Below are 12,667 nucleotides of genomic sequence, written 5' to 3'. Positions count from 1 at the left end.
AATGGGTCCAAGTAAAGTCGTTCAAATGTGTCTGCTGCAGGTAGGTATACGCAACAATTGAACATATTAGAAGAGATGTATTTTGCAGTACTCAACACATATTTATACCAACTTCATCAGGCTCCAAAAATTCTTCAAAGAGAACAGAAAGAATGGCCATCTCGGCTGCCATAGTTCAACTCTTGCATCATCACAACAGGGTGTTCAACCGCACCATCGTTTCCGTCAACGTTTTGTTGGGGCTCAACGCAGCCCTGGTCATCAGACACAGGTGATATTCTGATCATGTGGTCACTGAACACGAATCAGTTCATCAGAGCAATGGCCTCAGCGGGTTGAGATGTACAATGGCTTGTACCAAGTGTCAATGGTGTCACTTTAGTTTCAGAACAAAAGGCTGTGCTTGGCCAAGTATGAGGCATATGATGTCTTGATCCTGGAACAATAGCAGATTGTATTAACTCACTTCCGTTTCATGCCAGGCTGGCGCCAGTAACACAACACTAATGCAACATGGGGCATTTTTATAGCCATGAGAGGATTTCTGTATGAGAAGCACAACAATATATAGGAAGTCATCATTTACTCGCATGAGTAAAGAGGTTTGGGGGGAACTATCCCTTTATTCTGGACTCATACAATTTTTTTGAAACATGACAATATAAAGAAAATCATATCGCCCTATGCACAGCATTAGTAAACACATTTCACTCTTTAAAAGAAACAACACATGCACACTAACAACAGATTACTTCTGGCAAATTGGTAAAGAGGTAAGATCATGGAAACGGGGAGTGTCATACCATCTGTACAAGGCTGTGTGGTCAAACAGCAAATCTAGATGTGTTTAATACAAACACTTGTAGTGTGTTCTTACATATCTACAAACACCATGAAACACCATCCCAGCCCTCCAATCAGAAACATGGTGATGTGCATGCTGTATATGAAGAGGTCGTTGAGGATGCCAAAGTCCAGCCGGCGGTGACCCAAAAGCATGAGAATGACAGACAGTTTGTACTGGAGACGGAGGAAAATCCGCACGCTGACGTACTGCAGACAGAAGAGGACCGACAGTGCTGCCCAGAGAAGGGAAGTGAAAAGGCTGCAGCCGAAATAAAGAAGGAAGCGGACGAAACTATACATCCATCGCGACTTCAGGTAGAGGTCAAAGTTGTTGTACTTGGTGCGTACGAGCTGGGCGGTGCGCGCCGGCCCACAGGCGGAGTGCATGCAGGTGGTGTGAGGGCCATGGAAGGAACGAACCCTCCGTGGAATTGGGATGACGGGCATCGGTGGGCTTGGCAAAGCCCTAGGTTCAGGAAGGCCCGGTCACAGGACTCCTCCAGTAACTGCAGGGCTGCATGTTGCATAACAGGTGCATGTGCCGTTTAACCCGATGATCTGTGGCTGGTCCTCACCCAGTGAGCATCTTTAAAGTGTTGAAGCTCTGAGGAAGACAACATCATTAAGAAAGAATAAAAGAATCATAATAGTAGTTGTAAGGGTGCACTATGGAACAACTTTCCAGCTTTCCTGTAGCTCAGTGGTAAGAGCATTGCGTTAACAACGCAAGGTTGTGGGTTCGATCCCAGGGGATTGCAAATACCTATGTAAAATGTATAGGATAAAGCAATGTAAGTCGCTTTGGATAAAAGCGTCTGCCAAATGTCTAAATGTAAATGGAACAACAAATCCATTGATAATGATAAACATGACATTTACAGAAAATGGCAATTTATAGAAAAACTATTAAAAAACAGCGTCTCACTTCGGTCATTATGACCGGTGATTTCAGTGAATTGTTCAAAAATACAATTACTACTATCTTCAAAATATGTTTTTTTCGTTCTAATACTTTTGATTTTTTCTTACAAGCATAACTTTCTGGAGCATCGCTGTTTTGAGCCCCCTAGATAACATGGCGGCATTTAAAAATACAATGGATTGCTTGTGTTCAGCTGAAGAAAGAAAGTCTTAGTACTTCTGAAAAACATCTGGGATAGCACAGGGTGAATTTTCATATTTTGGTGAGCTGTTTCTTTAGTAATGTAAACGTATAACTACAGATATAGGTCACTGTGATGCCTCATTCTATATCCATACTGTATAATGATATAACTAGAATAAAAAACTATATTAAAATATATGATTGATGATTTTTTTTAAACAGAGAAAATGAGTGTGACTATGTGTTCCCTTACATGCACTTCGCATTACACTCGTCACTTCAAAGATTACCATAGTATTACCATGGCACATGTAAAAAGAAAATCCGTGTAACATCATGATACTACCATCAGATGATGCTACTGAACATAGTGTTACTTTAAACGGAAACCTAAACAGTAAAATTAACACAGTATATTTGTTGGGTTTCAAGCGTAAAGAATATTTTTTGAGAGAAAAATCATACGAATATGCATTTAGGAACAGAACACTGTTTCTCTCACATCCTGCGCGCAATTATGTTTTAAATACGACATCATATACATATAAAAAACATTATATGTGATATGATATGATATAAAAGAAAATCACTCACAAATTTGAACACCGCATCCATCTGCCGAACACCGCTGCTTCTGCCACCGGACGAAACACGGCCTGTCGCAAAACACACCGGCCCGCTGGTTACCATAACAACAGGAGGGTAGTCGTGGCTAGAAGGGGTACAGCTACCTCCACTGGGCATGCGCACTTCAAAGCCGCATAATTTTTGTCACAACGACAACAGTTAATTACTATTTTTTATTGTAGGATTAGGTTTAGGGTTGGGATAGGTGTAGGTGTTAGTTCATGTAATTTATGCCGAGAGTGAGGAGTGAGAAAGTGAGATTTTGCATCACTTCCGGCTGTATCTCTATCCCTTCTAGCCACAACTAGACGGACCGTCTGTGTTGCGCGGATTACAGCGTGTGTTAAACACGCGACGGACCTGCTGTTTAACAACAAGTCACGTATTTATTTTAATTAAGGCAAATTACAAACATATTTTTTTTGACAATGCAGTCTTATCAGTTACAAACAAACAGCAACAAGAAAACGAAGGAAAAGAGCCAATGTCAATTAAAAGGAAGTTGGTAGGGTTCAATGTTGTTGGTGTAAGTTTAAAAGAAAGAAAACCATTCATGTTTGGAATGACAGGGTTAGTACACGATGTCAATATTTACATTTTGGGGGGGGGTTAAATATCTGGTGTGAATTGATGGAGACATTTGTGTCCTGTTGATTTAAACTGTTCACAGTGGGTCAGACTCAATTACAGTAATACCCTCAAAGGCATGTTTTAAATACAGGCAATAAAACACAGTAAAGTACTTCTCTACGTATCTATACTGCACTCTATACTGAACCAAGAGCAGTCTGTCCTCTCTTGATCTACAGTATCACAAGCACAGGAGACTGTACATCAGCATGAGCCTCTCTCTCATCTAATGCCTCCTCAAGAACCTGTTATAGTGCTCGCTGGCCCTCACAAACTTCTTTTCATCTCAGCTCAACTTTTTCACAGCTCACAGACTGCAGATTTATGGCACGGCTGTAAGATTGTATTCTGCCTATTTGTCAGGCAGCCAGATAGTGTGAGGATCAGCTGCGGCGCTCACAGCAGATAAATCATGAAGCGTGCCACTTTAAAAAGAGTTTATTATGATCGTTAATGGGTCGCCAGATCACTTTGTGCAAGATTTAAAGACATATTATGCAAAATCTGAAAAACAAACCTTATAATACTTACTCAAACATGCATAAAGCCGTCAACATGACTGAATAAACTCTCTCAATTAACTTGCGTTAAGATTGTGATTGCTTTTCCTAATTTAATCAGCAGCGTTATAATTTCAGCAGACTCAGTGCTGAGGGTGGAGTTGTTGTGGATATGGAGGACAATTTGTGATGATTTAGGTGAGTACAGTATCTTTAACAACTCTCTCGCTCTCTTTTGTCAGAGTCTGCAAGGTTCTGAATCTCAGCTTCAAGCTGTCTTCTCATAGCAAGTCCTCACAGTAAGACTTAAAGTTAATTCAGAGAGCAACACTGTACAAGATGAGCAATGAAATGAAAAATACTAGTAGCTCAGGCTTCAGTTTACACTAAAAAGTGAAAATTGATTTTCCATTGCTAGTGAGATGAATGAACCTGTTTCATGACCCTTACAAAAAAGTATTCTTAAAAGACTTTATTTACAAGTTCAAGTATATTTTATCCAAATGACAATTCTTATTTTTTCATGAAATATTGCAGCGTTTATTATAAATAGCTTATCAATGTGTGTCACTTTCTTGTTACAATTCATATACCCTAAAATCTGAAAATGCACTTCCGCCCTGAAATGACGATCCATCTCAAATGACGTAAATTAGACAGCTTGGGCGGAGCATCCGTTAACTCCTCCCCTTTAACTGTCAGTCTGATACAAGTTTCTTTTCAAAATAAGCTGTTTTTATACATCCAATCAATTCGTAAAAAACGCAAGCCGCGCCCACTCGTGCTTTGAAATTCCTTTTCACTCGGAAATACGTCAGAATACGTAGAAACGATCGCAATTTCCGGTTCGCGGGGACTTTAAGGGGAACTTTGAGTACAAAACCAGTTTACCGCTTTGAGTTTCGCTCATACGACAATACAAGTGAACTTACAGGTTTACTGATGGTTTACTAGTTAATACGTTTGGCACAGTTTTTAGTTTCTGAACATATACTTTGAAGTAAACTAATAGCAAGTACCCATGCATGTTTTCTTCAAGTGAACATAACATACTGTATTTCATAGTTTACTATTTATATTTTTCCAAACTTTGCTACAATGTTCCTATTTAATATTATTTTATATACTTGAAATTGATCTTTAAGTGAACTTGAAGTATACTAGAAAGTAGCACACTTGAATAAACCTCTTGGGTTGCTGTAGAGGATTTTGTAACTGGAGTACACTCTTAAAAAATGTGCTTTGATGCCATATGAGAACCTTCCACAAAGAACCTTTAATATCTGAAGTGGCGAAAAAAGGTTCATCGTATTATAAAAAGGTAAGAAAGAGATGTTTTTTTAAAGAACCTTTGACTAAATGGTTCCTCGTGGAACCAAAAAAGCACTTTTATTTTTAAGAGAGTGATGCTGCTGCTTCTACATAAATAAACACATTTTTTTCTCTCCTGTGGGACAGTTCAGTTTGTTTCCACCAGAGGGAGCTGTATTACTACTACAATGTGACTTTTGATTAAACCCAGGGTCAGGTCACTGAATATCTCAACATCAGCTCAACTGTTTCTCCTGCTGCTGAAAATACATAGCACCTAACCTGACAACTTGTGAGTTTCATTTGAAAATCTTACACAAAAGATAAATAAAAATACTCACAAAAAACATTTTTATGGAAAACGTTGAACAAACAAAGTCAAACATAAAGCAGGGAAATTGCTATTTAATCACAATGGTTCTTTTGACACACAACAGGCCTTTACTCCGCTGTAAAATCTTTCCACCCAACACAAGATTAAAGCAGTTAAATGTCAAAATCCTCTTACCAGCCCAAAATACACTGAAGGTTGATCAATTCATTCATTAAGTAAGTAGAGGTCAGGACCAACAGAGGAGAGACAAATTGAATCAATTACCGGAGACTGAGAACAAGAGAAGTTTAATTAAAAGAAGTTTAATTAAAGAGCTTCACAGTTTAATATGAAGGAAACGTTTTATATATCCTGTGTGACTGGAGCCAACCAAAACACACACGCACACACACACACACACACACACACACACGCACGCACACACACACACACACACACACATAAATGGGGACTTCTATTGAGGGAACAAGTTTACTCAATTATAACTTATTAGGATTTTGAGTGTAAAGAACTATGTAGAGTTCACAAAAATATCTATATAAACTGTCATGTCATGAACTGTTTATTTTCATGTGGCATTTCCGAAAAAGCAACAATAAGACAATTAACATAGGTGTACATAGAATCTTATTATTGTTTTTAGTACAGGTATGTGCTGAAAGCTTCAATCATCAAAGATAAATTCTTGGCGAAAAATCTGTCTGTCTATCTATCTATCTATCTATCTATCTATCTATCTATCTATCTATCTATCTATCTATCTATCTATCTATCTATCTATCTATCTATCTATCTATCTATCTATCTATCTATCTTTCTATCTTTCTGTGTGTTTTAAACGCTTATGTCGTTGATATAATACTATCTTTAACTGTATCTAAGCAATGACAAGAATTAAGCCACCCATTACTTTTTCAGTAGCTTTAATATTTATATGATAGCAACTGAATATATTTTTAGTATAAGATGGGTTTGCTTTATGTTTAAAATACTCAGTAGGAGTTTCAACGTTTTACTAACGTCTAAAAAGGTAGTTTTCTATAAACCTAGTCTAGAGGATGTTTAGGGAACTCACAAAATGACTGATATCACAACTGTACTGCTCTGTTTTGCCCATATAATACATTTTTCGTGAATAACAGTTCAAATAATAATAATAATAGATGCTGTATTTTTTATTGTTGTTTTATATTATTCAATAGCATAACTCATGCAAGTAAATCGAACCAAATTGTAAAGTTGTTTTTAAAGTTTATGTAAATGAGTTCATTGAAGCAGTTCAAATGTGTCTATCATATGAGTTAGGACGTTGAGTTAGAATTTTCATTTTTATTTCATAGTTTTCCAGTTATTTTAAAATGTGAGGGGAAAATAATCAAACATGAGTAATAGAGAGAAGTGCAATTCTATATCTATATTTATGAATAAAAACATGATACGCACAGTGATATTACTAAATGATAAAGCTCTCTCCTTCTCTTGATAGTGTGTGTGTGTCAATCTGTGACATAAGGGTTAGGAGTAGACTGAAGTCTGCAGATGAGCAGACAACATCACTCCTGATACTTCACAGCCTCATGTAAAAGATTCAGCATTTAACATTACAAACAACACTCCAACAAACAGACAGTACTGGCTCTATATTGAGCAATGTCACTATAGTTGGAGTGCATAAGTGATGGATTTAACTGTGTTTCTATGCGATTAATAAGATTGATTTATGTTAATATGTATAACATCTGTTGCAAATCCCACACACAGTATACAAACAACAACAAAAACAACAAGTGTAAATTTGAGTCTGGGTATTTTCATGCCGACCGCTAGTGCTGTGGTCTATGAATAAACTCATAAATCCATTTTGAATACGAGAATCTCAGCATTAATATACATGAAGTGATGATTTAGGGAATGCACTGAGGAGTGGACGCCTGTACGCCGGTCCGTTTGCTCAGGACAGATTCACATCTGCATGATGTATGTTGCTGAACAGATGTTTATACACAGATGGCACTGAAGAGTTTGACTGTGTCACACACACTATCCTCTGCTGTGAAATGAGTATCCAGAAGAAGAGATCACAGAAACTTCAAGAGCTTAACGTCTTAATCCACCAGAATTACATCTGCAGGCTTTACTCCATCAGACTTCTAATATTTACCGTCAAGTGCACATGAACAGCCTCTGAGAGACTCAGTCACACACAGACTCACACACTTGTGATACGTGATGTTTCGACAACATTGATAGTGTTCTGTATCCACTGTGAAAGACTCGATTGAATGAACATTGGTGTTCAGTGTTCCATAAGGAGGACCTGTTACCATAGTTACTCATTCAGAGGGAAACTTTTCATATACATATTGAATAAAAAAAAAAAGTGCAAAACTCACAGCAGCTTGTGTGTTTTTTGTGAGAACAGTAAGCCATTGGAACAAATGTGTAACTATGGTTACCCTTTGCTATATGAGGCTCTTAAGTAGCTGCCAAGACACTGCAATGCAATCATTAGCTAGTTACTAGGGTGTTGCTAGGGTGATCTGGTTGTCTACTAGGGTGTTGCTAGGTGGTTTCCACGGGTGATCTGACAGTTCTCTAAAGTGTTGGTAGGTGGCTGCCAGGATGTTCTGGGTGGTTGCTATGGTGATCTGGTAGTCCACTATAGTGTTCTGGGTGGTCTCTTATTAGCCCACCTGTAAGATCTGTGATATTGTAGAGTTTAAATATATCTTGGATCCCTCCATAAATGTAAATTCACAAAGGTTTTTGTTTCTTGGAGGTGAACAAATTAACCATTAACAGATCTTTGGTTTTGTTAGCAGTAGAAAAACACATAGCATCTGTTCTGTTATATTTTCCCTGTGTTTATGTAATTTGAAAAAAAAAATGTGTATCTATGATAATCATTTATTCAGATGTTTTAAGTGGTAACCAAGGCACAATGTTAATTCAAAAGATTTTTAAAAACACGAATTAAACTCAAAGTTTGTGTGCACTTGCGTGAAAAACATCCTGATTTGTTTACCAGCGAACCCTGTGCTGCTTTATTTTCTGGAGGGAGAGTTTAGTTGAAGTCAGACAGGTCACATCTAATGAGTCGGGTTAGAACCCTGCCCCTTTAGCCCAAACACCACCATTAGCCTTATTGGCCGCAGGGGTCAACAAGGGTCAATTGCCGTGTCGATTCTCTGACCCACCCTATCGGCAGCAGCCAGGGGTCGAGCGTGGCCGTTTCGTCTGAGTTATGTGCATGCGGCTGCATTCCTGCCGGAAAATCTATCGTTTCACTTCTGGTGATTTACAGACATTGAGCCCGTGTGACTTAAAACACTACGAGAGCCTCAAACGCATGCAGATTTATGTGAGTATTAATTCACAGTTTTTGGATATGGAGAATATCAATACCTACATTGAAATAATGAATATGTTCCATCTGAAAGCCTTCAGCGTCTCACAAAGCCGGTATGAAAATGTTGTACAAGCTTCAAGCACATTTTTCAACACACCTATTCTTGTTACAGTAAAAATATTACAAGAAATAGTGTTTATTTGTCTTTCTCTCAATGATATTTGAACAGCTTAAACCAGAATTTACAGAAAATAAGTTTTAGTTCTAATTGTGTTCAAACTGGAAGCTGCTTTGCAACAATGCACATTATTGTTTTAGAAGTTGAATTGAACAGCTACCAAAAATACGTTCTAAAAACGTATTGAGAACGTTCTCTATTTGCCGGGATGTTTGTTTGTGCATCGCGCTCATAGAAAGTGTTCTGGTCATTCATTAATGTTAATGTCCAGAACCTAAATGTGTGGTGAACCACAACTTGGCCTAAATAAACTAAGATAAAAGCATCAGTTTCCACGCCGGTGCTCTGTGACTTAATCCATCACAAAGCCACGGGATCCATCTTTATCAGGGCCCATTAAAGTTACAGCGGGTACAAACGGATCCCAGCTTGCTTACCACTCTTCCTTTAACCTGTCCAAAACACCTCTCCGATATCCTCTTGAAAGAAATACCTCCGTGCCTCATGAGCTAAAGGGTCAGAGGGTTAAGGAGTGCAAGCCAGTGACCTCCCCCACTACATCAAGCGCTCTCGTCAGTCATTGGTTGAGACGCGGAGCGTCCTAGAATACAGCTTTTACCATCAGAGGGCGTCTGGAAGATTTCACACATGCCATACTTGCAATGAAATCATTCTAAAGAAATACAAATATAAAGCTGGTTTCATACGTGTCTCAAATCATTGTAGTATACTTTACTACTTACTATATCTGTAGCAAACTGTGCAGTGTATTGTAGTTTACTAATACACTGAGTATACAGTACTGTAGTATTTTGCTGTGTTAATTGTTGTGAATGAAAAAATTGTTGTAAAATGTGTAGTATACATAAGTATTTACTATAATAAACTGTAGTGAACTGATAAAGAATGTATGTCGTATTATAGTTGACTAATAAACAAAGTATACAGTAGTGCAACATTTTGTAGTGTTAACTATTGTGAATTAATAAATTGTAGTAATAGGTGTAGTATACTATAGTAAATGGTAAAATACTGAATGTTGTAGTTTACCAATACACTGAGTTTACAGTACTGCAGTATTTTGCTGTGTTAACTATTGTGAACTACTAAATAGTAGTAGATGGTGTAGTAAATAGTGTAGATAGTGTAAATTGAAGTAGATAGTGTGTTATACTTTGGTATACTGAGTATACATGACTGTACATTTAGTACAGAGTATACATTGCTGTAGTATTTAACATTGTTAACTATTGTGACGGATTTAATTGTAGTAATAAGTGTATTTACTATAGTAAACTGTAGTGAATTGCAGAAGAATGTATGTTGTATTATAGTTTAATAATACACTGAATATACAGTACTGTAGTATTTTGTTTTGTTAACTATTGTGAATTAATAAAGTAGCAGATAGTGTAGTATACTTTATTATTTAATGTTGTCAACTGTAGTAAATGGTAGAATACTGTAAGGTGTATTATAGATTACTAAAACACTAAGTATACTTTAGTATTCTGTAGTGTTAACTATATTGAATTAATAAACTAAAGTGTACTCTGTAGTATACTTTAGTATTTACAATGGTTAAGGTTAAAATTCTATGAATTTTTCTACAGTTTACTATAGTATACTAAATTATACTTCAGTATTTGTAATGTGGGAATAGTACACTGGAATCTCACACAGCACTTTTGACCAGCACGACTTCTGAACAGAAAACTACAGTTACATTTACAGTAAAGTCTGCGTGTGTAGTTTTATGTGAAGCGTGCTGCGGTGCATTATGTCACTTTTCTCTCTCGGTTCGCCGAGGCCGTGAAGGCCTTTAAGCGTGTGATTGATCACCATTCGCTGAAATATTTCTCCGCTCCTGGCAGGAGATTACGGACGGCAATTTGTGTTTATGGGATTCCCGAAATTCACTTAACAACTGGCCTCCTATTAAAAGGTCAAGCTGGGAGGAGACAGATCACCACGTCACTCCTTATTTCTGCTCCTGATAAAAACAAGCAAAAGTCAAATGTGAATATTCTGCCATTGTTTTTCAAACCTCAAAATTTCAAACCTGTATGAGTTTCTTCTTTAGTAGATATTTTGAAGAACGTCGATAACCAAACAACACCATTCCATTGTGAACACAAAACCACCGAGAAATTTCTCAAAATATCTTCTTTAAATGTTTCAGAGAATAAAGAGTCATATACAGGTTTACAACTATACGAGGGGGAATAAATGGATGACTTTCAATAAAGCTATTTTACATCTCACAAGAAAAGATACTGTGGTATACTATAGTTTACTGTGGTGATTTTGAACCTTACCACTGTACTCAGTAGAGTTTTTACTGCTGTTTATCAATTTACTATAGTATACACAATACTGTGGTATTAATGTACTACTGCTGTACTAATCACTATAACATACAACAGTACAATAGTGTTTACTATAGTACACACTCAATTATACTATAGTATTGTTTAGTGCGCTGTGGGGACCGGACTATAATTGATGGTTCAGCTGCAAAAACATGAAAAAACGTTACGTGGCCCAAACTTCACTTCCGGTGGACATTCACAAAGAATCAATAACTTTTGAGTAGTTTTAATGTAATTTAGTACAATTAATAAATACAAAAAATATTAAATTGAACTAATATGAATAAATTTTTTACATTCTAACAAAAGACAGACTGAAAGTTAACTTCAGGCCAGCGCGTGCCGTCTACAGAGACTGGAGGGTGGGCTCATTTGACCATGACATAACCCCACATGGACGTCCGGCCCCAGGCGGTGATTTTCTTCAAAAAATGTTCAAATCAAGGTGGATTCGGTCATCTGACAGCCTGTTTACAACAAAACACGTCTTCTGACCCACGGTCTGTTATCCAGCAGGCCATCTCTAGATTTACAGCAGATCAAAACTTGACGTAGTTTCTTCTGGGCTATCAGCGCTTCTTCTCAGGTGACCGGCTGAGCGTCTCTGGTTTGCGATTACATCGATGCGTCTATTATTAATAGTGTCGCACCATTATCTCCCGTGAGCTCGTCTTACATCCATCTCGCACCGCCTCGCTGGACACATCGCATGGAGTCTGGGAGGGTGGACAGGTGTGCCATGAAATATTTAGCGCTTTATAGCAGTGGGTTGTAAGGTGTTAGAGGTCAAAGATCAGAAATACATTCACCCGTCACACATCTGTTTCATGTTGAGTGGACGGAACATGGAAACAAACACTAGTGTGAAGAAAAAAAGCTGAGTCATATATGCAAATAAAAGATGATTTATATCAATTTTTATTGATCAAAATTTTTTTGGACATAAGTCATTTTTTTATTTTTGTATTATTTACAAAAACTCTTTATTAACCACAAATAAACATGCACATTCATTTTATTTTTATTTTGGGTTGTTTTTAACAATTAGTTGTTTAGATCAACAGCCTGAGATTTGCTGCGCGTTGCCTTGCGTTATCTTAGCGTTGCTTAAACTAGCCGGTAGTTTTGTTCTAGTCAGGTAGTGACAAAGCGTGTTTTGCTGCTCGTGAATTATCCAGGCCACGGGCAGATGGAGCGCCGCTGAAATGAGAGAGTTACACCTGACCCCCCGGCGACCTGCAGATCAGCTGGCCCAGGTGTGGCCACCTGACCTTTGACCCCAACGTCTCCGCCCCGCGGGGTTAAACGCGCTGTTCCACCCGCAGTGTTCCGTTACTGGTTCTACAGACGCAGTTGAGATTGGGCTTCTGTGTTCCTGCAACAAACTCGACCTGGAGGGTTTACAGTAGATCACG

General features: G+C 37.8%; 1 protein-coding gene across 2 annotated transcripts; it reads right to left on the bottom strand.

The window, feature by feature from the left end:
- Positions 1-595: 595 nt before the first annotated feature.
- LOC130419943 (transmembrane protein 250) lies at positions 596-2,628 on the bottom strand. Of its 2 annotated transcripts, none has more exons than XM_056746965.1 (2): positions 2,546-2,628; positions 596-1,450 (listed from the first exon to the last, which is right to left on the bottom strand). In XM_056746965.1, exon 2 carries the CDS (start codon positions 1,291-1,293, stop codon positions 874-876), a length of 420 nt encoding a protein of 139 aa, XP_056602943.1. In that variant the 5' UTR covers positions 1,294-1,450; positions 2,546-2,628; the 3' UTR covers positions 596-873. The 2 variants fall into 2 exon arrangements, with proteins under 2 accessions (XP_056602943.1, XP_056602944.1); XM_056746966.1 differs by having other exon boundaries at positions 596-1,609; positions 2,546-2,618.
- Positions 2,629-12,667: the final 10,039 nt, after the last annotated feature.

The sequence above is a fragment of the Triplophysa dalaica genome, chromosome 4, assembly GCF_015846415.1.
Source record: "Triplophysa dalaica isolate WHDGS20190420 chromosome 4, ASM1584641v1, whole genome shotgun sequence".
Taxonomy (NCBI): Eukaryota; Metazoa; Chordata; class Actinopteri; order Cypriniformes; family Nemacheilidae; genus Triplophysa; species Triplophysa dalaica.
Note: the sequence above shows the minus strand (reverse complement) of the source record. Positions and strands in the feature narration are given on the sequence as shown.